This window comes from Castor canadensis, chromosome 11, assembly GCF_047511655.1.
Source record: "Castor canadensis chromosome 11, mCasCan1.hap1v2, whole genome shotgun sequence".
NCBI lineage: Eukaryota > Metazoa > Chordata > Mammalia > Rodentia > Castoridae > Castor > Castor canadensis.
Genome location: NC_133396.1, coordinates 44,125,841 through 44,149,053, shown reverse-complemented (window position 1 = coordinate 44,149,053; position 23,213 = coordinate 44,125,841). Strand labels below are relative to the sequence as shown.

Below are 23,213 nucleotides of genomic sequence, written 5' to 3'. Positions count from 1 at the left end.
CTATTGCCATCAAGCTTTTTAACACTTCTCAATGAATACTGGTGAAACCCTTACTGACTTCAGTCTTTTCATATTTGTCTCCTGCAGGAAAAATATTATCAACACTTTACATCAGTATAGGCTTTTCACTATTTCAAGTGTTTTCACATCTACCCGTCATTCCATAAACGCGCGGCGCGTTGGGGCTTGAACCCGCACCCTTGAGAATACTAAGCAAATACTTTACCACTGAGCTGTAGCTTCAGCCCCCATAAGCACTTCTTGAAGATAGATTATCAACTGGGTGCCAGAGAAACCAAGTTCAATAAAATACTATCCTGTGTAGCCTCACAATAACCATGTAGGTAAACTGGCACTTTGAACTACATTTAGCACATAAATTAACAAACACAAAAAGGTTAGGCAACCTATCCAAAATATTACAGAGCTCGGACCAGAACCCAAGCCTCCTAGCTTCCAGCTCTGAGCTAACGAGTCCAGGATGCTGGAAATACCATTGGCACCTAATAGGAAAGGGATGTGTCCTTTTCTGGAACTCCTACTACTTCTTCTAGGCCCAAATTACACCTCCAATCAGGCTGGAGCAGACTGGCACAAGTCTTCACACACATCCTCAATGACTCCCTCCCACATGATATCACCCATTCTTTCCCTGTAGCTTATCTCCTGAGCTGCCACTTTCCCCGGCGTCCAGCGTATGGAGATGTGACTGTCACCAGCCTCCACCCAGGAGGCAGTGCCCGCTTCCACTGTGCTACTGGCTACCAGCTGAAGGGTTCCAGGTTCCTTACCTGTCTCAATGCCACCCAACCCTTCTGGGATTCCCAGGAGCCTGTCTGTATCGGTGAGTGCCCCCAGGGGAGAAGGCTTAGTGCTGAGCACAGGAGCAAGGTGCTCTCTAATGCTATCTGGCACTTTCATTTACTCTCTGTGAGGGAGCCAGAAAATGGTCACACTTCAGTGGCATTCATTCTGCACTTATTGAGCACGTACTATATGGCAGCACCACAGGTATAACAAGCTGCATTAAGTGAACTCTGCTCTCAGAGCCCACAGTTCCAGAAAAGGGGGGAAGAAGATGGCACATAGGTCACCAATTTCCAGAGCAGGAAGTAAAAGGTGCCAATAAAGAAACATGAAATGACCTGGGAGGGGAGGAAGCAATCATTCCTAGCAGGTATTGAGGATGCTTCTTAAGGGATGTGGCACTGAAGGTTTGACATTTAGATGGAGGGAACAATGTGGGCAGTGACATAAGGGTGGGAAGGAGAGGGTGTTTGGAGACAGTGAAGACAGCCAGGGAGAGAGCGAAGTAGAAAAGGGCCTTGACTGTCAGGTCAAGATTCTAGATAGGGACATGTTGAAGTTTTAGAGGAAGGGGGAGGAGCTGAGAACTATTCTTCAGGGGAGCCATCCAAGATGGCTGTCTGAGGGGCTGGGAGGCCATGCAGGCAGCCAGGTCGGTTTGAACTTGGACAGTGACTTTGGGAATGGAGAGGAGGGAAAAGGTTCCAGGGACACTGATGAAGGAACCAGAGAGGTGAAAGGGGTCCCCCAGGTTCTAGTGCTGGGTGATCAGATGTCTGATTGCTGGCAACAGGAGACTGATGAAGGAAAGAAGCTGGAGTGAGTGTTATTTCTGGCATAACAGACAACTTGGGGTTTTTTTGTTTTTGTTTTTGTTTTTTAGAGGAAAGGGCTTCTGCTTTTAAACCTTATTTCATTCTATAAACTCTTCCTAGTGCTAGTCACAATCAGAGTACAATAAGACAGACATGTTCTCTGCCCTTGAGGAGCTGTTTAGTGGAAAGACTAGTGGATAGCTCAGTGCAGAGAACACTGTGATATGGGTGACCTCAGATATGGTGGAAATCCAGGTGAGGGAGAACAGCTCCAAACTGAGGGAGGAGACAAGGAAGGCTTCCAGAAATGCTAGTTTGGGGGGAGTGTGGATTCCTGGAACAGCATATGTGAAGGTGTGGAGGCACAAAACAGCATGATTCAGTGAGGATACAGGTGTGCCTGGAGAGGGAATGGGGGAAGAGACTGAAACTGAGTGGAGAGAGTTGGATACATAAAGAGCTTGAATGCCGTTTGGAGTTTAAACTCTATCATGAGGGAAACAGCCACTGAGTGGTTTTAAGCCAAGTTAAGGATGTGATTTCCCAGACAAGGTGAGAAGAGACTCAACCCAGGCCCCAAGACCCTTATTAGATTAAATATTCTGCTGGCTGGAACATTTGGAGACAATGGTAGTGTGTATGGACCACGTTAATCTGGTTTCTGAGAGTGGAAGGGCAGGGAGCTATGTGTCCAGGAGGGAAGAGCACTGCCTGGAACCAGTCACCTCCTCCTGCTGAGGCCTCTTCTCTGCCCCACTTACTTGCCAGGAGTTTGTGGCCAAGTAACCAAGTAACCCTCACAGTTGGACCCAGGAAAGCTACTCAGCTTCTCCTTGAGAGGACCGGACAGTCCCAAGCCACAGGGGTCAGTCTGGAGAAGCCGTTAGGGATCACCCCAGGAATGACAGTGAAGTGAAGCCTGCAGACCTCCTGTGGAATATGCTGGAAGCCATCTCTGTCTAGCAGGGTCTGCCAAGGGTCCAAGGTTTGGGGGTGGATGGCAGGCACATCAGGTGTTGGTCATCCCTGGTCTAGTCCTGCCTCCCTTTTTATATTCACTCACTCATTTTGTTCAGCCAACACTGAATAACAATTCTGTACCTGATCTGAAAAGACCTGCCCCCCTCCCTTTCCAAGGGTCCCAGTTAAGAGACAAACCCAAACAAATAAATGGGTTCGTTTTATTTATTAACTTACTTTGTAGTGCTGTGGATCGAACCTAGGGCCTCATGCTAGGCAAGGCAAGTAATTGGTTTTAGAAAAGTGGCATGAAAAGTATGGTAATACATGCCTATAATCACAGCACTCAGAAGGCTAAAGCAAGGGGATCACAAGTTCTAGCCTAACCTGGGCTACATAGCAAGACCCTGTCTCAAAAAAAATTTTTTTAAAAGCAGGAAGGGAAGGAGGACAGGATATAGGTAGGAAGAAAAAAAAAGACAAATAAAGAAAAAAGAAGGGACAGAGGTACCAGATGTACCCAAAAAAGTTGGAGCTAAGACTAAGAGCTTTAACTTAATAAAGTCTGCCTGGGGTTGAGTCAGAGAAAGTATCTTAGAGGAATCAGCAGAGAGGGGAAGTGACTTACCCAGGGCCACAAAGTAGGCAGTACAGATCTACTTACAGTCAAGAAAGTTGCACATTGGGGCTGGTAGAGTGGCTCAAGCAGTAAGAGCACCTGCCTAGCAAGCATGAGGCCCCGAGTTCAAACCCCAGTGCCACAAAAAAAAAAAAAAAAAAGGAAAGAAAATTGCATATGAAAAGTTTCAGAGGTGTGAACATTTAGGAGGTAAGATTCTAGAGTCGAGGCTGCCTGGGGCTGCAGGGTCATTTGGACTAAAATGTTGGCCTTCAAGATTATGACAGCAAAGATGGAAGGAGGTCCTGGCTGCCCTATGCAGAGGGAACAGGCCTAGGGAGGAGAGTTTGTGAGGCTGCCTAGGATGCAGTTAGGGGCCCAGGCTAAGTTCATCCTTGTCTCACAGCTGCCTGCGGTGGAGTGATCCGCAATGCCACCACTGGCCGTATTGTCTCCCCGGGCTTCCCCAGCAACTATAGTAACAACCTCACCTGCCACTGGCTGCTTGAGGCTCCTGAAAGCCAGCGGCTGCACCTGCACTTTGAGAAGGTCTCCCTAGCAGAGGATGATGACAGGTGAGGGGCTGTCCTGGTGGGATGAGAGTGCCTGGCCTAGTGATACCCTGCTGGAGGGACCCTCCCCAAGCCTGCGGCCATATCCACCTGGTTCAGCAACTAGATAGCTGCCACTCTCCTGGCCCAGGCTCATCATTCGCAATGGGGACAACGTGGAGGCTCCACCAGTATATGATTCCTACGAGGTGGAATACCTGCCCATCGAGGGCCTTCTCAGCTCCGGCAGACACTTCTTCGTGGAACTCAGTACGGATAGCAGTGGGGCAGCTGCAGGGATGGCCCTGCGTTATGAGGGTGAGCCTGCTGGGACCTAATGGGGGACCTTCTCCCATACCTTCTCTGTCACTGCCTCCTTTCCATCACTCCCCCTCCCTACCACTTTCTTCTGGTCGAGGACTCCCACTCCAAGTTTGCAGGAACCCCTTGCCTTGAGCCTCTTGACCCAAGAGAGTGAATTCTACAGATTTAAAAAATTAAAATAGGCACCAACACTTGGGGAAGTTCTACTTGGGGAAGGAGAACTGCTGCAAGAGACACTCTAGACCAATGCATGCATGCATGGGCTCATTAACTCACAAAAAAAGCCATTTGCTGAGCACAAAGCTAGGCAATGGGAATACAATGATATTCAAAACAGCCTTCTGAGCATAACAGAGATGGATGCAATGGACTGTCCCAGTCCCCCCTACATTCTGCTCTAAGCCCAGGACACACATTTGCACTGAGGAAGAAAGGTCCTGGGAAGGGAAACAGAAGGATGCCTGCTCAGCCTATCTCAGTTGAGGCTGAGCTTGGCTGGGCCCTGTGGTTTTCAGCCTTTCAGCAGGATCACTGTTATGAGCCCTTTGTCAAATATGGCAACTTCAGCAGCAGTGCACCCTCCTACCCCGTGGGTACCACTGTGGAGTTCAGCTGTGACCCTGGCTACACCCTGGAACAGGGCTCCATCATTATCGAGTGCATTGACCCACATGACCCGCAGTGGAATGAGACAGAGCCAGCCTGCAGAGGTCAGTAGGCACCTGTGGGTGGTTCTGCTGGGGCAGTGAGCAGGGTGGCTACCAAAGAGCAAGCTGCAGAGCCTGGGGGCACAGGGGCCCTAGGAGGAGGTGGGGGCTCCCAACAATGGGAGAAGACTCCTGTGGGCAGGTGGCAGTCCCAGAACATGGCACTGGGGTTGGGGGGAGAATGCAGAGGGGATGTACCTCCTGGGCCTCCCCTGCCTTCCAGCTGTGTGCAGCGGGGAGATTACAGATTCAGCCGGCGTGGTGCTCTCCCCCAACTGGCCAGAGCCCTATGGCCGTGGACAGGACTGCATCTGGGGTGTGCATGTGGAAGAGGACAAACGCATCATGCTGGATGTCCGAGTGTGAGTGTCTACTGGGTCAGGCAAGCCAATTCCTGAGGTCGGGGGACATCTCTTGTCTTGCCCACCCTGGGGTCCCCAGGCCTGCCCTGCCCTGACCATCCTGCTCCACAGGCTCCGCATAGGCCCTGGTGATGTACTGACCTTCTATGATGGGGATGACCTGACAGCCCGGGTCCTGGGACAGTACTCAGGGCCCCGTGGCCACTTCAAGCTCTTTACCTCCATGGCTGATGTCACCATCCAGTTCCAGTCAGACCCTGGGACCTCAGTGCTGGGCTACCAGCAAGGATTTGTCATTCACTTCTTCGGTGAGCTTGTCCCTGCCTCACTCGGACCCCAAACTATGGCAGGTCAAAGAGGCCAGGGTATCAAGTAGCATAAGTGCTCCTTCTGACAAGAGAAAGCGGGAAAGGCACCAGATGTCACCAGAGAAAAGAAGCCTTCTCTTGTAGCAGGAGGGGTTTGGGGAAGCAGCAGGAAGAACAAAAATAGGGAAATAAGAAAAGGTGTTGGTTTCTACTTTTCTGACAATCTGGAATAGAGTGACCATTTTTCTCACCCTACTTGGCCCCATCTTTCAGGCTTGAGGAAATGGCCAATGTGCTTTTGAAAGCAAGGCCAAGGCCAAGACGATAACCCTGGAATCTTGGAGACAAAGCCATGTCAGGGACAACAGAGAGGGATGAATCATTGAGCCTGCCCAGGCCAGTCTAGACCAGGTCAAAGGGACAGGAACCAGAGTGCCCTCAGGGAAGGGGGCTAGCACAGTCACTTTGAAGTCAACTGAGGGATTGTATCATGCCACCTCTGTGCCCCCAGAGGTGCCCCGCAATGATACATGTCCGGAGCTGCCTGAGATCCCCAATGGCTGGAAGAGCCCGTCACAGCCTGAACTTGTGCATGGTACTGTGGTCACTTACCAGTGCTACCCTGGCTACCAGGTGGTAGGATCCAGTGTTCTCATGTGCCAGTGGGACCTAAGCTGGAGTGAGGACCTGCCCTCATGCCAGAGGGGTGAGTGTACCTGTTCCCCATGCTCCCCTGCCCAACACAACCTCCAATCCTTTCTCCTGGATCCTGACAGAGAGTCTAGTACCTGTCCTCAGTCTATTATCTGCTATCCTTGATGTTCTTTCATCTTTCATAACCTCAGTGTCCTTATCTGTGAAATGGAGATAATACCTTCCTGTAGTGTTATCAGTATACCAAGTATTTTGTTCCTGGTGGATGGCCAGTTAGTACTTTTTGACCCTAATGAATGGGAAAGAGACAAATAGGTTTTTGACCCTAATGAATGGGGAGGGGATAACATCTGTAAAACAGTAGACAATCAGGCACGGTGGTACATAACTGTAATACAGCACTGGGGAGGCTGAGACAAAAGGATCTCAAGTTTGAGGCCAGACTGGGCTACATAATGGGATCCTGTCTCAAAAAAAGGCTAAGGATGTAGTTCAATGGTAGGGTGCTTGCCTGGCATGTGTGAAACCCTAGGTTTGATTTCCAGCACTGTGAGGAAAAAAAGGTAGAAAAATTTAAGTAAAGGGTGGAGTCATATTATATGAAGATGTTAGCATCTTAGAACAAAGTCAGGGTGGACTGGCATTTGCTGAGTCCTCCTTCAGCCACTTCTATCATCCTCCATCCACAGTGACTTCCTGCCATGACCCTGGGGATGTGGAACACAGCCGACGCCTCATATCCAGTCCCAAGTTTCCTGTGGGGGCAACTGTCCAGTATATCTGTGACCAAGGTTTTGTGCTGACGGGTAGCACCATCCTCACCTGCCATGACCGCCAGGCTGGCAGCCCCAAGTGGAGTGACCGGGCCCCCAAATGTCTCCGTAAGTGTCAGATGCCTAGGAGGACGAGGAGTCTTTGGTAGGAGATAAAACACTGCCCCTGGAGGCTAGGTGTGTGGCACCCTCACTACATTATGACTGTTTTGCAGCGGAACAGCTCAAGCCATGCCATGGCCTCAGTGCCCCAGAGAATGGTGCCCGCAGTCCTGAGAAGCGCTTACACCCAGCAGGAGCCACTGTCCACTTCTCGTGTGCCCCTGGTTATGTGCTTAAAGGCCAGGCCAGCATCAAGTGTGTGCCTGGGCACCCCTCGCATTGGAGTGATCCACCGCCCATCTGTAGAGCTGGTGAGTGCCCTGACACTCCCCCAAAGTCCTACCCAGCAAAGATGACCAATGTTGAGAATCAGAACCACCTGCCCATTATCCTTTCATGTTACTTTTGGTCTTCCCAGTTTCTCCCAAATTCTTCTGACCTAGCATCACTAAGACAAATGCTGGAGTGGGCTCTTCTTGGACAAATACTCCCCATGATCAGCCCACTATCTCTGTTCCTTGCACTAGTGGTTTGGCCCATTGTGCTCATCCACTGCCCTTTGTCCTCCCCTCTTGTTCTAGCCTCTCTGGATGGGTTCTACAGCGGCCGTAGCCTCGATGGTGAGTCCCCACATTTGAGGGCCAGGAAAGTGATCTCCCTGCATCTGGTTCTCATAGCTCTCAGGTCATGGACTCCCAAATATAGAAGGCAGAGAAAGAGTGCTCTTGGATAGGGAAGGGCAAAAAGTTTCTTCCCTCCCCCAGCCAGTTAGAGGGAACTGGTATCTGGTTGGGCAGAGGTGAGGGAAAATGGCCTTCAGGTGAACAAGGACCTCTGCTCCAATCCCACCCTCTGTTTTCAGTTGCCAAGACACCTACTGCTTCCAGCACCTTGGATGCTGCCCACATTGCAGCTGCCATCTTCTTGCCACTGGTGGCAATGGTACTGTTGGTGGGAGGTGTCTACCTCTACTTCTCCAGGTGAGTCTGGGTTCTCTTCCTTCTCTGCACACCTGACTCATTCCTTCCCTACACTCCTGACTCATAAGTTTCTCTGCTCCACAGGCTCCAGGGAAAAAGTCCCCTGCAGCTATCCCGAACACATCCTCGCCCCTACAACCGCATCACCATGGAGTCAGCATTTGACAATCCAACTTACGAGACTGGAGTAAGTACCCATACCAGCCTCAACACCCTCTCCAGGACTCAATCCTCTGTTCCTTTGGGCAGATAGCCCTGAGGGTCCTGCTAAACCCTCTCAATGAATCCCTTTTCCTTGGGAACATGGATTATGGTCTGGCAAACCTTACACAAGTTTCCAACTCCCAGAAGTCTCTTTCCTTTGCAGGAGATGAGAGAATATGAAGTCTCCATCTAGGTGGGGGCAGCCTGGGGACACTCATTCAGCCCTGCACCACAGTCCAGTAGCAGTGCTCCCAGCTTCCTGCTGTCCTTCCACCTTCTGTATATACCACCTGGGAAGAGATGCCATCAATCCCTCAAGAAGTTGTGCCCTTCCCTGCCTGCAATGCCCACCATGACCTATTTTCTTGGCACTGTTGCCCACTTAGGGCCCTTCCATGGGCCCAAGTCAGGGGGCACTTGACTCTTGAGAACACAGCTACAGCACATCATCGACAGCCAGCATTCTGACCTCCCCTGTGCCCTGACCCTCCTGCCTGGAAGTCACAGGCAGCCCAGGAATACCTTTCTCCTCATGGCCATCATTTAGCCCTGGTGTCTAGGACCCTCCAGCAGGGCTGACTTGACAGTGGTGGAAACTGCACCAGGGTACTACTCACAGGGTTACACCAGTAGTCAAAATTGCTCTCAACGGTGACCTGGAATGCCAACATCAGTCCCTCAGGGAGGTTTCTAGTCCTTCTCCAAAGCCCCAGAATTGGACAGTCCTGCCTTCTGCCCCATCTCAGTAGAAGAAATAATTTTAAGGGATCCTAAAGATTCTACCCCAAGCTCAGGTTGGGCTTCACCAGGTATTCATGCTCCACACCAAAGCAGGACACCCACTGCTCCCTGGCAGCCCAATATCCTAAGGAGAGTTCTTCCCTATGTTTATCTAGCTGTTAAAAACATCCCCTTTTCACTAGTTCCTCCTCTAAGCCACTTGCCAGGCTTCCCCTACTGCCACTGTGTTATGGCATAAGGGCAGTAGGCCTGCATATTCTGGAGAGGAGCAGAAGTCCAAGGACCCAGGAATTGGCATGGAGCAGAGGGTTGGAGAGTCCCAGGAAGAAGCCTAGGAGCTGGCTGAAGGCCACTTTGTACATGTAATGTATTATATGGGGTCTGGACTCCAGCCAGAGAACAATCTTTTATTTCTGTTGTTTACTTATTAAAAAGGTGTTTTTGAAAAAAAAATTAAACAATGGCCAAGTGGATGGTGCTTTCTTGGAGGGGAGAGGGTAAATAAATGGGGTGTGGACCTCAGGACCTGAAGGCATGCTGAACCCACCCATCAATCATCCCCAGATTTTATGAAACAGTTACATGGAGTTGAATAGGGATCACTGTCCCAAAAAGTCAATGCAACAAATGGCAGGTAAAATGATAAGCCACAATGGCTAATGCCATAGGAATGTGGAAACCCAGGAACCCAACTGCTCATCCACTCCAATGTCTCATTTACTCCTTTTTTCCAAATCTATATATTTTGTTGTTGGTACTGGGGTTTGAATCAGGACCTTATGCTTACCAGGGAGGCATTCTAACACCTGAGCCACTCCACCAGTTCTCTTTTGTGTTGGGTATTTTCAAGATAGGGTTTCGTGAACTATTTGCCCGAGCTGGCTTTGAACTGCAATTCTCTTGATCTCTGCCTCATGTGTAGATTGGATTACAAGCATAAGCCAGTGGCACCCAGCTCCTCTTTGCCAAATCTAGAACTATAGGGTGGCACACTCCCTAACCCCTTCTCAATGCCACTGGATTGCTGACAAGACCCAGAAAGTCTGATGCATCTCTCCTTCCCCTTCTTTCCAAGCAAGCAAAGCTTGGGAAATTGGAATAGGAGCCAGATAATTAACCCCCTAGACATGAGGCCCTATTTTGGCTTGGCCTCAGAAAACATCGATTGTCAAGACTAGATGCAATGCAGCTTAGGGGTATGACTCCTAAGACAGGTAAAAGCCCTGCCTGCAAGCTCTTCAGAGAGGTGACCAAACCAGATCTACTTAAGTTTGCCCCTTCCTGATGACCCCCAGAACTTCCTGAGATGAAAGGAGTTTTGGTCCCCAGTATGTATATGCATGGCTATTCTCTGAAGTAATATCAGGAGGCAGGTAATGGAGTTATGAAAACCCAGAAGACAAATGTCCCCGAAAGAAATAATAGCAGTAACTAGCACATTCTGCTTCTATAGCCGTCCAGTGATAAGGTCTAGACCACAAATGCTGCCCATCCCTTGCTCTAGCACAATCCACTTTGAATATTGGAGAAACTCCAGATCAAGCAGAGTGCAATGCCTATATTAAACACAAGAGGTCGTTTTCAAAGGTATCTGCATTCCACCTGCTTGCTCTCCCAGTTCCCCTTGAACATCCAGGGCTGGAGCTCTCCAAGGTGGCACCAACTTCTGCCCCCACTGAGCTGACCTCATCCTCCAAGCTCAAAGAGGAAAGGGGGGTGGGGGGACTGATGGAGTGGCTCAAATGGTAGAGTGCCTGCCTACCAAGTGTGAAGCCCTGAGTTCAAATCCCAGTACCCGCCCCCCTGCAAAAGGAAGGTGTGTGGAGTGATTAGTTCCCCACCCCCATACTTGTCAATAGAGCCAAGTCTTACTTTCCCTCGTTAGCCCATGACCTGCTCCTGTTCTCAGCTGCAACTGATGTTGATCAATGGCTTACTTCTGGACTCTGTAATGTCTTCAGGCTGACACAGCAGCACAGCTGGGCTCTGAGCAGTAGGAAGGAAGCCAATGAGAGGAGCACATGAGGATTCAACTTCTGAGGACTTGTGGTATAAAGTACAGCCCCAGGAGAGATAAAGCCTGACCTTTTCCATACAAGCAACATAGGTTGGCCCTCTCTTCTCAGAGGGTCATAGCTCAGGTCCACAGACACTAAAGCCTATTGTTGGCTGAGACTGACAGAAAGTAGAGAACGGTCAATTTATATGATATTCTCTCCCCTGACCTTATTCCTTCATGGCCATCAACTGAGGACCTTTAGTCAGAAAAACAAACCTAAGACTTCACATGTGGGCAGCCACACCCTATTTAGCTCATCCTCCTTACTGTCCCCCAAAGAAGGAGCAGCAACAATTCCTCGGAGGCAGTAAACTTGGTGTAGTGAACAATGGCCTGTGAATCAAGAAATCTGTTTCGTTCCTAGGTTCGCCATAAATTCACTACTTAATCTAGGCAAATTCCTCTCTGTGCATCTGGAAATGAAGGGATTAAATCACAGACTCTAAGCTAATTCCAGTTTTACGACTCTGAGAATGCTGTGTGCAGTAACATTGAAAGTAGGCAGGACACAGCTGCATCTCAACAATGCCAATTAAGTGCCCAGTGATAGGCACAGCCATGAAGCTCCCTTCTCAGCTATTTCATCCACAATCAGGCAGCGGTATCTGGCCATATCTAACCAAGGCGAAGGGCGGGCGCCCTGAGGGAAGCACGAATCCCCTCCCAGAATTCGTGGTGAAGACCTCAGACTACAAATCCCAGGATGTAGCACGTCAGCTCTGAAAAGCCCTTCCCGACAGGCTAATCACGGTCCCCCCCCCCCCAGTCCATCCTACCGTATAGTGCATCGCACGCACACGGAACTACGACTCCCACAATCCATCAAACCTATCGCGATTTTTGATCCCAGGGTACAATGCGCCCCCACTCGCCCTTTGAACCCTTTGCGCGTTGTAAACTGGGCGTTGGAGTCCGCTGCAGGCAGGTTAGCTGGGCGTTGTCAGGATTACACGCTCAGCTTTTGGCTTCCTCTGGAAGAGCAGTACTTAGGCTCAGTGCTCCAGAAAGGGTAGTAAGGGGCAGGTGGAATTCTCCTCGGTGTCACCACCATGCAAGGCAGGGATACACAGGCTAAAATTAACTGTCAGGAACGGAAAGAAAGTTACCCAACCCGCCACCAGAAGCGTCGTTTTTTTGTCGTAATGGCTTTTTTCTCATTACCAATATGGCGACCTGGTCCAGCCACACCTGATGCTGGAATCAAACAATTTACAACATCCCCATGAATACTGCTTTCGCAGACAACCTACCAGCTCCATTCAACACCACACTTTGCTCCTCCCTACTCATGCCTGAGGACTCCCAAGGGCATGGCAGTTCATATCCCATTATCAAAATGGCGAAAAGAGAAGCTTTCTTGTGAGGGCCTGCAGGTGACAATACGCCTGCGCGGGAGATGGCTGTGTTGTTATGGAGCGAGAAGGGAGCACCCCCAACACGCCTGCGCGGGAACAGACTCCTCTCGGTCTACACACAAACACCAATGGGTGAAGCGTCCCCAAGTTCCTGCAGCTGCGCCGTGACCCCTACGAGCTTTCCCAGACGCCTGCGCGCGGGCATAGGTCCCGCCCTTCTAGCTCAGTACGCTGGCGCAGGACAGAAAGGCGGGGCTTCTGGGCTCCAGACGAATGCCAGCGCGGCTGCGCGCTGGGGGGTATCCCCTCTCCGCGGCTGCGCGGGAGCCCAGCCGCCGGCTGTCACTGCGGTTGCGCGCGGCGAGCGGCGATCCCGGGGCGCCTGCGCGGGTGGCTTTGCGGGCGCTCGCGGTAAGTTTGCGCCAAGTGCGCGGCAGCCGGGACGCAGACGGCGGCGGCGGCGAGAGGCGGAGCCCGGGGACCACCCCCCATCACCCTCCCCCCAGTCACCTCACGTACCACAACCTCACCTAACCTCTCACCCCCGCTCCGATCCCCCCAACCCCGGGATGGCAGCGCCCGCCAGCCTTCCCGACCGGACCAGCGGTCGCCAGAGCCGGCTTTAGGCTGTGGGACTAGGCCCCGCCGAGGCCTGACTCCCGGAGTCGGGACCCACTCTGCAGCCAGCCGCCGGGCCAGGGCTGAGGGGTTGCTACCCCCCTCGCGGCCCGTGGGGAGGACGCTGCCGTCCCAGGGACTGGGGGCCGGGGGGAGGGGGGGAGCAGGGCGAGGAAGTCGGGACCGGTGTTGGGAAAAGAGAAGGGGAGCCGGGGTCAAAAGCACCCCTTTCCCCCGTTTCCCCCCTCCCCCCGGGGTTGGGGGGGCCGGAGCAGAGAGCGCCCAGCTCGGGAGGTGGATGAATGTGGGAGAAAATGGAGACCAAGACGATCGTGTACGACTTGGACACGTCGGGGGGGCTGATGGAGGTAAGAGTGGCCCTCCTCATCCCCTTCCCCCAGCGCCGGGAGGGAACCTCCGCCTTCCGACCCACAAAGCCGGCCCTAAGCTCGAAGCGCCAGAGGGCCGGGGGGGGAGGGGGGTTCTTCCTCACCCAACCTTTCCCTCCCGTCTTTGCAATTTGGGGGGCTGAGCTCAGCCTCCGAGGACGTTTGCAGCAGTTTCACCTACCCGCCGCCCTCGACTTGCTCTCCCGAGACTTCAGCCCACTCCATCTCGTTGCACCGGCGGACCTCCCCACCCCCTTCTTGTCGGTCCCTTTGTGCTTCTCCCAGCATGTCCGGGTACCGGGCTTCGGGCCTCTCCCGAGCCGGGCTTTGGAGTCCCCCACTGTCCATACAAGGAAGTGGCGAGAAGAGAACCGCGCACCCTTTCCCCATCCCCCTACCCTGATCCTCCCCATTTAGAAGAAGCTTTTCTCCTTGTTGTGTTGCAGGAACGTGGTTAGGGTGGGCTCTCCCTGGTTCCGGGGGCTGAGAGGTTCTGGGAGCAGCCTGGATGGGAGGAAGAAGGACAAAAGGGAGAGGGGTGGGTGACGGAGAAGCTGCACCGGGGGGGCGACGGACCGCCCGGGAGCTGCGAGTGTGCACACACGCCGTTTGTATGTGTGTGCAGCAAATCCAAGCTCTGCTGGCTCCCCCCAAGACGGACGAGGCAGAAAAGCGGAGTCGGAAGCCCGAGAAGGAGCCCCGGAGAAGCGGCAGGGCCACCAATCACGACAGCTGCGATAGCTGCAAGGAAGGTGGAGATCTCCTGTGCTGTGACCACTGCCCGGCCGCCTTCCATCTCCAGTGCTGGTAAGGCTTGGGGACCCCTTTGGAGGCCCTTGGCGCACCTCCCTCGACACATTCCTTCACCCGGCCTGCCCCTGCCTGCCGAAATAACGGGCGTTTGCAGCCGCTAGCTGGCTCTGCAGCCGCTGGGGCGAGCACCTCCCCGCCCCCGGGTGTCTGCGGGAATCCGGCCGTTTTGCGGCGTGGAGCAGTGGGGTCCGACCTCGGGGTGGGGGGGTGTGGGAGGAGTGAGGCTAGCCCTTTCTGAGATTGGAAGTCGCTGGGGGAGCCGGGACCGAGCGGGCCGCGTACGCCCGGCAGTGGCGGGGGAGGAAGGGGAGGAGCTCTGGGTCCAGTGCCGCTGAGCGGCCGCGCGCCCGCCGCCCTCAGGGTTCCTGCGCGGCCGGGCTGTCCTCCGAGTGGGTGCGCGGAGCCCTCCGCCGCCCAGCTTCCCTAGTCCAGACCCCGGCGAACCGGTGCTTGCGGCTGTAGAGGAAATCATGGAGGGTGTCTCTCCAGTCTGCCTCTTCTTTGCCTCTCTGTTTACAATATGGCGACCTGCCTTTAAATTATATTTTTATTCTCAGCGCCATTTTGGCTGCATATATGATTTGCAAACGTTCCCCGGAGAACGGTGGGGGCAGTCCCGGGGTCCCTTCTGGAGAAGCTCCTCCGGGGCTGGGGTTTGGATCTTGCCGCTTTGGTCCCTTTCTCTGTCTCGGCTTGGCCCTTGTTGCCTCTTGGAGCTGCCTCCCTCTTCCCTCCCTGCGCTTGCTGCCTGTTAGGAAATCGGACCGGGTTAGACAATTAAAATTGCCCTTGGGCGCCGATTTCACTCCTCCGCTTCGGATCCGCGAGCCTTTCGCCGCAAAATTCTTTGCTGCCGGGGCACGATTGTGTGCTGTGGTTCCGGAAAGGCATTTTTAATAAGCTGTGAAGTAGAAAGGCGTGCGCTTCTTCCGCCCCCCCCCCCCCCCGCCCTTTCTGGAAACGAGGGGAGGGGAGAGACCGAAGGAGGGGGAGGGACCTGGGTTGTTAGCCCGATGCTTGATCCTCTTCAGCAGTTCAACCCAGAACAATCCCGCCAAGAGTTGAAACTCCATCACCTCTAACCTTCACAAAAATCCCACATCCCAGATCTGCTGGGTCTTGTTCTGTTGTTCAACAACATTTGACTGAGGCAGGCATCTGAGAGGAGGCAGGCTGGAGAGAGCGGGAAGAAGAGGGGCTGTTAACGTTTGTTCCCACCAGTGGGATTTTCGTTTTAGTTTTTGCTTTTTATGTTGTCTTTTTTAGTCCTCTGTTAAAAAAAGAAAAACAAATTTCCTTTAAGGTTTCTCCACAGTTCCGTTCGCATTCCTTTTTTCAGTTTGTAGAATAGTGCCTATTGTATTTGTGCTAATTGAAGGTTTTGGAGCATTTATTAGACAGATGACTGATGCTGGGCAAATTAAGTCTGTGGTCAGAAGTTATGTAGGACACTCCCATTATCATTCCCATGACACTTTTGCCTAGGAGAGCACCCCATCTTGCTTGTAATGTTACAGGACAAAAACTATCGTGGAGGAAGCTTTCCTGCTGGCCTTAAGTTTTTATTACGAAGTGAGTAATACCAGAAGTAAGGGTCTGTGGTTATGTAGCCTTTACTTCCTCTAAAGTGTAATCCACCTGGAAAAAAAATCTCTGGTCAAGTTTCCTTTGCTGTTCCTTGAACACAGAAGAGAATTCTACCTGAATGTGTTGTGTTGCTTACCAATTATTCCTGGTTGCTTACATTTTTTTATTTTTATTTGATACATGTACTGGAAGTGTGGGCTAATGTTTTATACTAGGATGAAGCGGGTGTTAACCCTGTTGAGTGAGCATTTGGTAAGCTCTATATTTTTTGTCTCATTTGTTTAATAAAGTTGTTGCTTATTAGAAATCTGAGGCATGGGAAAAATTACACTATTTTTCCTGAGATTGGATTTTTAAATTCTAAAAGCTAACCTCTGAATCTTTTAATTAGATGAGTCTAAGTCTTGTCAAATTGTAAAAATTAACGGTTTCCGCTTTAGCTGGCAGGAGAAAGGATGAGACTCGGGCTTGCCCAGGCTGTGCGTTTTTTCATTGAATACTTTTTTTTTTTTTTTTCCCCTTTCTTTTTTGAGACCTTGAATGGGAACTGGTAATCAGAGATTTGAGAATGGTAGTACATGAGATAGGGATCCTTTCACACCTTCAGTTCTCCCTTTGAAGATAGCAGTCCCAACATGTACTATTTACTTATCTGAGTTATTATTTAAATCACAAAACATTCTAGGTATTGGTAAAAAGGCAGGAAGTCTTCTTTTAGACAGGAATTCCAGGATGAGTTTCATTCATTAAGTGCGGTTTATTCCACTTTTCCTGCCTCCTAGTAACTTACACTCTCCAGCAAAAGTGAAGTACTTCATTAACCAACTCAGCCAGAGTTGTGAGGTCAACCTCAGGGCCTATACCTTGATCTACTCCACCAGTCCTTTTTTTTTTTTTTTTTTTTTTTTGAGATAAGGTCTAGTGAACTATTGGCTGGCTTTGAACCTTGATGCTCCTGAGTAGCTAGGATTATAGGTGTGAGCCGCCGGTGCCCAGCTAATTTGTCCTATTATTTCTTACTTGTATCATATGGGAGCAAGGTAAGGGGTATGGCTGTTTTCTCTTGCTTCCCTTTTGAACTGGTTAAGAGTAAATTATTTGGATAAGCATAGTAATGGTAATTTCTCTTACATACAAAATGTCCAGGAATAAAGTTGGAATTTTACAAATGCTGTAGGTCATAATTGCAGTGCTACTGTGCTCCTCTAGTGTCCCTTGCCAGTCTGCCTCATAGTGAACAGGATCTAGTAAAATGTTCCAGAAGTGATTCCTAGGCAAACTTTACCTTCTGGGCTTAGTGACATAGCCATAAACCACAGGGGATTTTTTTTTTCTAAAACCAACTATTGAAGGAAATGACTGGTCAAATATGTTTTTTTAATTGTCTTGTATTTTCTCAGGGGCCAGTGCACTATTAGGAAGAACATCATCTCTTCCAGTTAAATGAGGAGCTCTATTTGTGGGGTTTCTGTAATGATTATCTGGGTTAGGGAATAAATTGTATTATGACCTCACTTAATTAAAATTGAAGAGCTAATGTCTTCATTTTGTTTAAGTGATATTATAATGATTTTGTCCAAGTTTAACTGATTTATCAATTATTAAGAATGATATCAGGGGTTACTAAGCCTGCCCCTGGAGAATTGGAAAGATAGGTTTTTAAGTGTTCCCTGATGAACCTGACCTTTGTCATAAATAGTCATGCATAGATTGAGCTTTCCAAAAATTCTGATCTCTAAAAATCTGTTAAAAAGTAGAATAACTGGTGGAACTTTAGTTGTCATTGACCCATCTTTCTGTTTGAGATGGAAAGGATTATTGTCTTTAATGGAGTGAGTATCATAGGACATTAGTAATGAAGTTGACTGGAAATGGGCTGGTTTCCTCACGTGGCTTTTTCATGGCATTTTTGCTCCAAAGAAGACAGGGACCAAAATGGTCTGATTGAGAAGTGCATCTACCTCAGCAGACCTCAGCATGGTCCCTTCCCGTCAGACAGATTTCTGTAGCATTTGCCTCCGCATGTTATATTTGGAATTGTTGGCCAGCTTTCCTCTCTCTGGTGTTGGCAGCAAAATCCAAAATGAGGTTTTCGAAGAATGAGAGTAAAAAGGTCTCTGTGCACAGGCAAAACTAAGCTCAGCTTGGAGTTTTGCATATTTAATTTTCAGTGAGTCATAACAAAGGTTTCACATGTAGAATAGAATCTAGAATAGATTTTCTGCAAAGCAGAAAATGACTTTTTTATTCTGTTTTGTTTTGTTTTTTGAAACAGTCTTGCTATGTAGCCCAGACTGGCCGGGAACTTGTAATCATCCTGCCTCAACCTCCCAAGTGCTGGGATTACAGGCATGTAGCAGCAGGCCTGGTTAGATTAACTTAAGGCAAATATTTAGTGGTATTGTTGTGGAAAAATTTTCATTTGGGACCTGTCCTGAAATCAGTTACTATACTTAATGAGAGGTAAGATGCAGTTATAATCTCATCAATGTCCTGCTGCTCTGTAAGGCTCTGAGAGTACTTTACAAATGGGCTCCACTAATATATGAGGACAGTTTTTGGCCTTTGTAAATGCTTTATGCTTTTTATAGACATAAATGCACAAAATATATATTTGGGTGTACTGCCTTCATTTGCATCTAGAGATGTGATTCACATTGGTCTATTGTAAATTCTTAGTCAAGTATGCTTCCAGGAGTTTTTGTTTGTTTGTTTAGTCACATCAGAGGAGTATCCAGTAAATTATCTAATTTGAACTAAAAGTGAATTTAAGTAGTTTCTACTGTGTATTGAATGAAACTCACTGGTTTTGATAACCTTTGAGTGAATGTACAAGTGATGTATAAAATCAATCTCAAAGGGCTCAGTGTTCATCCTCATAGCATTTTGTTAGTATTTCATTCCTTTTTATAGCTGAACAATATTCCATTAGATAGCCATCCCAGTTTTGTTTATTCATTTATCAGTTGATGGACATTCGGATTGTTTTTACTCTTTGCTGTTTTGAATAATGTTGCTGTGAACATTTGGGTGCACATTTTAGTATGGAAATTTTTAATTTCTCTTGAATGTGTACTTAGAGGTGGGTTTGCTGGATGTATGGTAACTCTTAACATGTAACCTTTGGTTTGGTAGGTAGGCACTTTACCACTTGAACCACACCTCCCAGCCCTGTGTTTAACCTTTGGGAGGAACTGCCAGGCTGTTTTCCGAAGTGGCTGCATCATTTTACTTTCCTATTTATTTGCTTTATTTATTGCAGTGCTGGGGATCAAACCCAGGGCCTTTGTATACTAGGCAAGCACTATACACTGAGCTATACCCCCAGTTTTTTATTATTGAGTTAGAAGAGCTCTAGATATAAATCCCTTGTCAAATATATGATTTGCAAATATGCTCTCATTCTGTTGGGTGCCTTTTCACTTCCCTTATCTTTTGTTTTTGTTTGGTTTTTTGGGGGGAGTTCTAGGGTTTGGTAGGCAGGTATTCTACAACTTTGAACCACGCCTCCAGCCCCCTCCACCTTAATGTTACCTAAAAGAAGATGGTTGATCTAAGCACAGTTTAGTGTCTGTGCATAAAGAGTGTCTTATGAGAGTCACTCAAAATGGTATATCTCCGTGCAAAGAACATTGTAATGTGGTTTCTTATGTTGCTGTTTCAATTTTTCTGGGTGACTTTTCCTAGCAAAGAAGTCTAAGGCTGGAAGGTACCCTAGAGGAAGTATTTAAAACAAACAAACAAACAAAAAAACAAGCAACAACAACAACAAAAAACTCACCACCTGTCTTTAGGCAGGATGCCCACTAGGCACTCACCAGCCACAATAGAAAATTTCAGTGTACAGGCACTTCTCACACTTGGAGGCCCCTAGCTTAACAAGGAAGGTTTTAATTGGTAACAGCTTGGAGTGGAAATAACTCCAGATCAATTAGTGTGCTGTCTTTTGGAGCTGGGTTAGCAAGATCAAAAAGTTGTTTATGCACTGTAGAATGCTCACCTGTTTATTTGTGTCTTTATGTAAACCTAGATAGTTATAAATAGGGAGCCAAAGTGCAGAGAATACTTGCTTGAAGATTTTATATAGCTCATAAATGAAATAGTCTGCTTAATGCTCTGAAGAGGATTTTTGCTACTTAGAAATGCAGATGTCCTGCTTTTTTTTTTTTTTGTGGTACTAGGACTTGAACTCAGGGCCTACACCTTGAGCCACTCCTAGCCCTTTTTGTGTTAGGTATTTTCAAGATAGGATCTTGCAGAACTATTTCTCTGGCCTGGCTTTAAACCTCGATCCTCCTGATCTCTGCCTCCTGAGTAGCTAGGATTACAGGTGTGAGCCACCAGCATCTGGCACATGTCCTGCTTCTTAATAGAAATGGGTACATCTTCTACCATTTGAGCCACTGTACCAGCCCTTTTTTATGTTGGGTATTTTTGATATGGTCTCATGAACTATTTGCCCGGAACTGGCTTCCAATCTCCATCCTCCTGATCACTGCCTCCTAAGTAGCTAGGAGCCACTCTTACACACCACCTGCACCTGGCAGATGTTGTATGCTTTTGATTATAGGCAAGAGTGTTCAAATCCGCTTCAACTAACTTCCTTCCTTCCTTCCTTCCTTCCTCCCTCCCTTCTCCCTCCCTCCCTCCCTCCTTCTCTCCTTCCCTCAGCACTGGGGTTTGCAAGTCAGGCACTCTACCACTTGAGCCACTCCACCAGCCCCCATCTCACCTTGTCCCACCCTCAGCACATACACAGTAATTCCTTGGGTGTGTGGTTAAGTAAGCTTCCCTCCTTGTTAGAAACTTCTCATACCCCTTGCCATGTCAACGCAGCACAGACACCGTTCTTGTTTTAAGGAACCAGAGTTTCAAGTCACCAGAAAAGAAAAAAAATGCTTGTTTTTCCCCCTCCACTGGACTCCTCTTTTGACTTTGAGGCCCTTGGGAGTACAACATGGTCAGCTGCATCACCATTCAATGGAGTAACACTTATAAAAGCACCTCTACATAATGCTAGCCTCCCAAGAGACACAGGACAGGAGTACAGCTGTCCCCTTGCCAGTTTCCTGAAAGAGAAGGACATTGTATTCAGTACAAGTCCTAGACCAAACTTCAGAAAGGCACTTTGCTATTGCGGATTTGTCACCATGCCCAGGATACATGCACAGGTCACTAGCTTACTACTTTTCCCATGACTTGAGAGCAGTTAAGAAGAATGAGAAGGTGACTCCTTTTTCTGCCTGCTATTTCTAGATGTCAAAAATCTTCATTTAAACCTAGGGTTATTTCTCAATGTAGATCTCAACAAATAAGAAACAAGATGGATTTTTAGCACATTTGTATGGTAGGGAAAACTGAGGAGAAAAATAGACACTGATGAAAGGAGAAGTCATTGATTTTTGACCTATCAGCAAGGAGAAACATCACTACATAGAGCAGTTGTTGAATTCAGTAAGTAAATTTCAAGTGTACCTTGCAGATTGGTGAAATTTACTATCATTTGCTGATTTGGTCATTCCCAGCTGCTGCTGCTTCTCTTTTGCTGTCATTGTAATGAATAAGTACTCATTAAAGTATTTAAAAGCTAAAAGCTGACCCTTTTCCTCTCACTTCTGCCTGATACCTAGTGGTATTAAAAGTGAGAGACATGCAAAGATAAACTCTTGCTAAGGAACAGAAATGATACCTGCATTAATACAAATATGAGGTGACTATTCCTTTCTCCCTAATTACATTTGCTTTCCTATATGTTAATCACTTCAGTGTTTAATTTTCATTTTTCCCATTTTCTGGCAAATTGTACAGGACATCTCCCAGGAAATGTTTCCCAGTTTTCACAAGACAAAAGACACATAGAGTAACAACACGGAGAGGGAGAAACTCCATGCCAGAACCTAGCATTAGTCTTTCCCACTGGTCTGGACTGTGCATGAGGATGTTTTTGGAATAAGCTTGCCAGACACTAGTGGCTCAAGCCTATAATCCTAGCTACTCAGGAGGCAGAAATAAGAAGGATCGTGGTTCATTTAGGACAAATAGTTCCATAAGACCCTACCTATCTCAAAAAAAAAAACCTTCACAAAAAACGGCTGGTGGAGCGGCACAAGGTGTAGGCCCTGAGTTCAAGCCCCAGTACTGCAAAAAAAAAAAAAAAAAAAAAAAAGAAGAAGAAGAAGAACAAGAAGCAACTTGAGTGAGCAAGGGAGGACTCTGCAAGTTTGATTTTTAACCACATCCTAAAGACATCGCTTCGCCTCCAGGCCAGCCAGGGGAACCTTTCAGAATTGCTAGCAAGCTTGAGTTTGAGGAGGAACCCTGTTTGTGACAAGACCAGCATACTTGCAGGCTTTTACTCAGTTGTGACCTGCAAAGGGAGGTGGAATATTATTTTTTCTCCTGAAGCGAAGTGCCAAGAACTTTGAGTAATCTTAGACTAGTTTCTGCAATATGAAATCAGGCAACACGAACTTGCTCTTGATTTTTTTTCCACCACCCTGTGGCTCCTGTGATAAGCGAACTTCTTAATTCCCACATTCACTGAATCATCAGCTAGGGTTCTGCTGATTCTTGGTTTTAACAAAACTTTGGTAACATTAGAGGGAAGCTTTATGGTGAACTTTTTTAATAGAAAGTCATCAATTATTGGTCAGACTACATTATAAAAATTATACTCCATGAATCTCTCTAAATGGTTTTTGAGTAGGTAGGCTGTCTTTAACTTTCCTTGATCTTGTTTGCCACTTTTTGTAAGAGCATCATCTTAAATATAGAGAGAATTGTGTCACTAATTTTGGCTTTTTGATAAACATTGTTTTTGCTTTTATCATTTTTGTCTGCTTTATCCCTCCTTTGTGGTCCTCACTGTTTTGCTTGGCATAACCATTCTAACTGAACAAACTACCATACCGAAGGAAACGCCTAATTCTATGATATCAGACACCTTTGCAAGCTGTGATTTGTTGGTGTTGAAATAAGCTGTATGTTAAGAACATACAGTTTTTTTAAGTTATGGCAAATAACTTATGTCCAAGGCTTATATGCTTGCTTCATTTCTTAAAGGGCTCTCCTCAAATCTTAACATTTGTGTGCATACTTTTAAGTTAAGGTTAAGGACCATCTGAAAGAAAAGTGGGCCAAAGGGAAAAATTATGGCTCTCTATCTCTGAGAAGTATATTCAATTCCTAAATAGGTCCCTGGGGGTATAAACTGGAGGCTTTGGAAGCCCAAGTCAGCACTTAGCTGTGGCATCAAACCACGACAGCACAGTTTGACAGCATGCCCAGGAGATTACTTCAGTCCCAAAGGGTGGGGAGCTTTGAGGTTTATGAGTAGAATTGGGGGATGGGAGACAGTAAGGGTGAAAGAAGGAAGGAATGAGCCCTATACTGTTACAGCCCAAATAATACTATTTTCTCTCCTCTTTTGTTTTTTTAGACTCTGTCAGTAGAGGATAAATGAAGCAGAAATCTCTCTTTAGGGAA

General features: G+C 48.2%; 2 protein-coding genes and 1 long non-coding RNA gene across 6 annotated transcripts in view; 2 read left to right on the top strand and 1 right to left on the bottom strand.

Annotated features, from left to right (window-relative positions):
- Sez6 (seizure related 6 homolog) overlaps positions 1–9,367 on the top strand; it is a 43,194-nt gene extending 33,827 nt beyond the window's left edge. For 2 of the 3 annotated variants that reach the window (XM_074046496.1, XM_074046494.1), the window contains exons 5-17: positions 659–844; positions 3,608–3,776; positions 3,904–4,070; positions 4,592–4,786; positions 5,007–5,145; positions 5,257–5,453; positions 5,965–6,159; positions 6,797–6,988; positions 7,096–7,293; positions 7,564–7,602; positions 7,845–7,962; positions 8,047–8,149; positions 8,314–9,367. In XM_074046496.1, the coding sequence (XP_073902597.1) occupies positions 659–844; positions 3,608–3,776; positions 3,904–4,070; positions 4,592–4,786; positions 5,007–5,145; positions 5,257–5,453; positions 5,965–6,159; positions 6,797–6,988; positions 7,096–7,293; positions 7,564–7,602; positions 7,845–7,962; positions 8,047–8,149; positions 8,314–8,346 (1,931 nt within the window). In that variant the 3' untranslated portion in view covers positions 8,347–9,367. The remainder of the gene's footprint in view (positions 1–658; positions 845–3,607; positions 3,777–3,903; positions 4,071–4,591; positions 4,787–5,006; positions 5,146–5,256; positions 5,454–5,964; positions 6,160–6,796; positions 6,989–7,095; positions 7,294–7,563; positions 7,603–7,844; positions 7,963–8,046; positions 8,150–8,313) is intronic. The other variant, XM_074046495.1, reaches the window with a different exon arrangement.
- Positions 1–13,668, bottom strand: part of LOC141413800 (uncharacterized) — a 72,677-nt gene extending 59,009 nt beyond the window's left edge. Inside the window, exon 1 of the long non-coding RNA XR_012438702.1 lies at positions 13,510–13,668. This is a non-coding gene — a long non-coding RNA (uncharacterized lncRNA). The remainder of the gene's footprint in view (positions 1–13,509) is intronic.
- Positions 12,678–23,213, top strand: part of Phf12 (PHD finger protein 12) — a 40,488-nt gene continuing 29,952 nt past the window's right edge. For both annotated transcript variants that reach the window (XM_074046492.1, XM_074046493.1), the window contains exons 1-2: positions 12,678–13,307; positions 13,954–14,135. In XM_074046492.1, the coding sequence (XP_073902593.1) occupies positions 13,242–13,307; positions 13,954–14,135 (248 nt within the window). In that variant the 5' untranslated portion in view covers positions 12,678–13,241. The remainder of the gene's footprint in view (positions 13,308–13,953; positions 14,136–23,213) is intronic.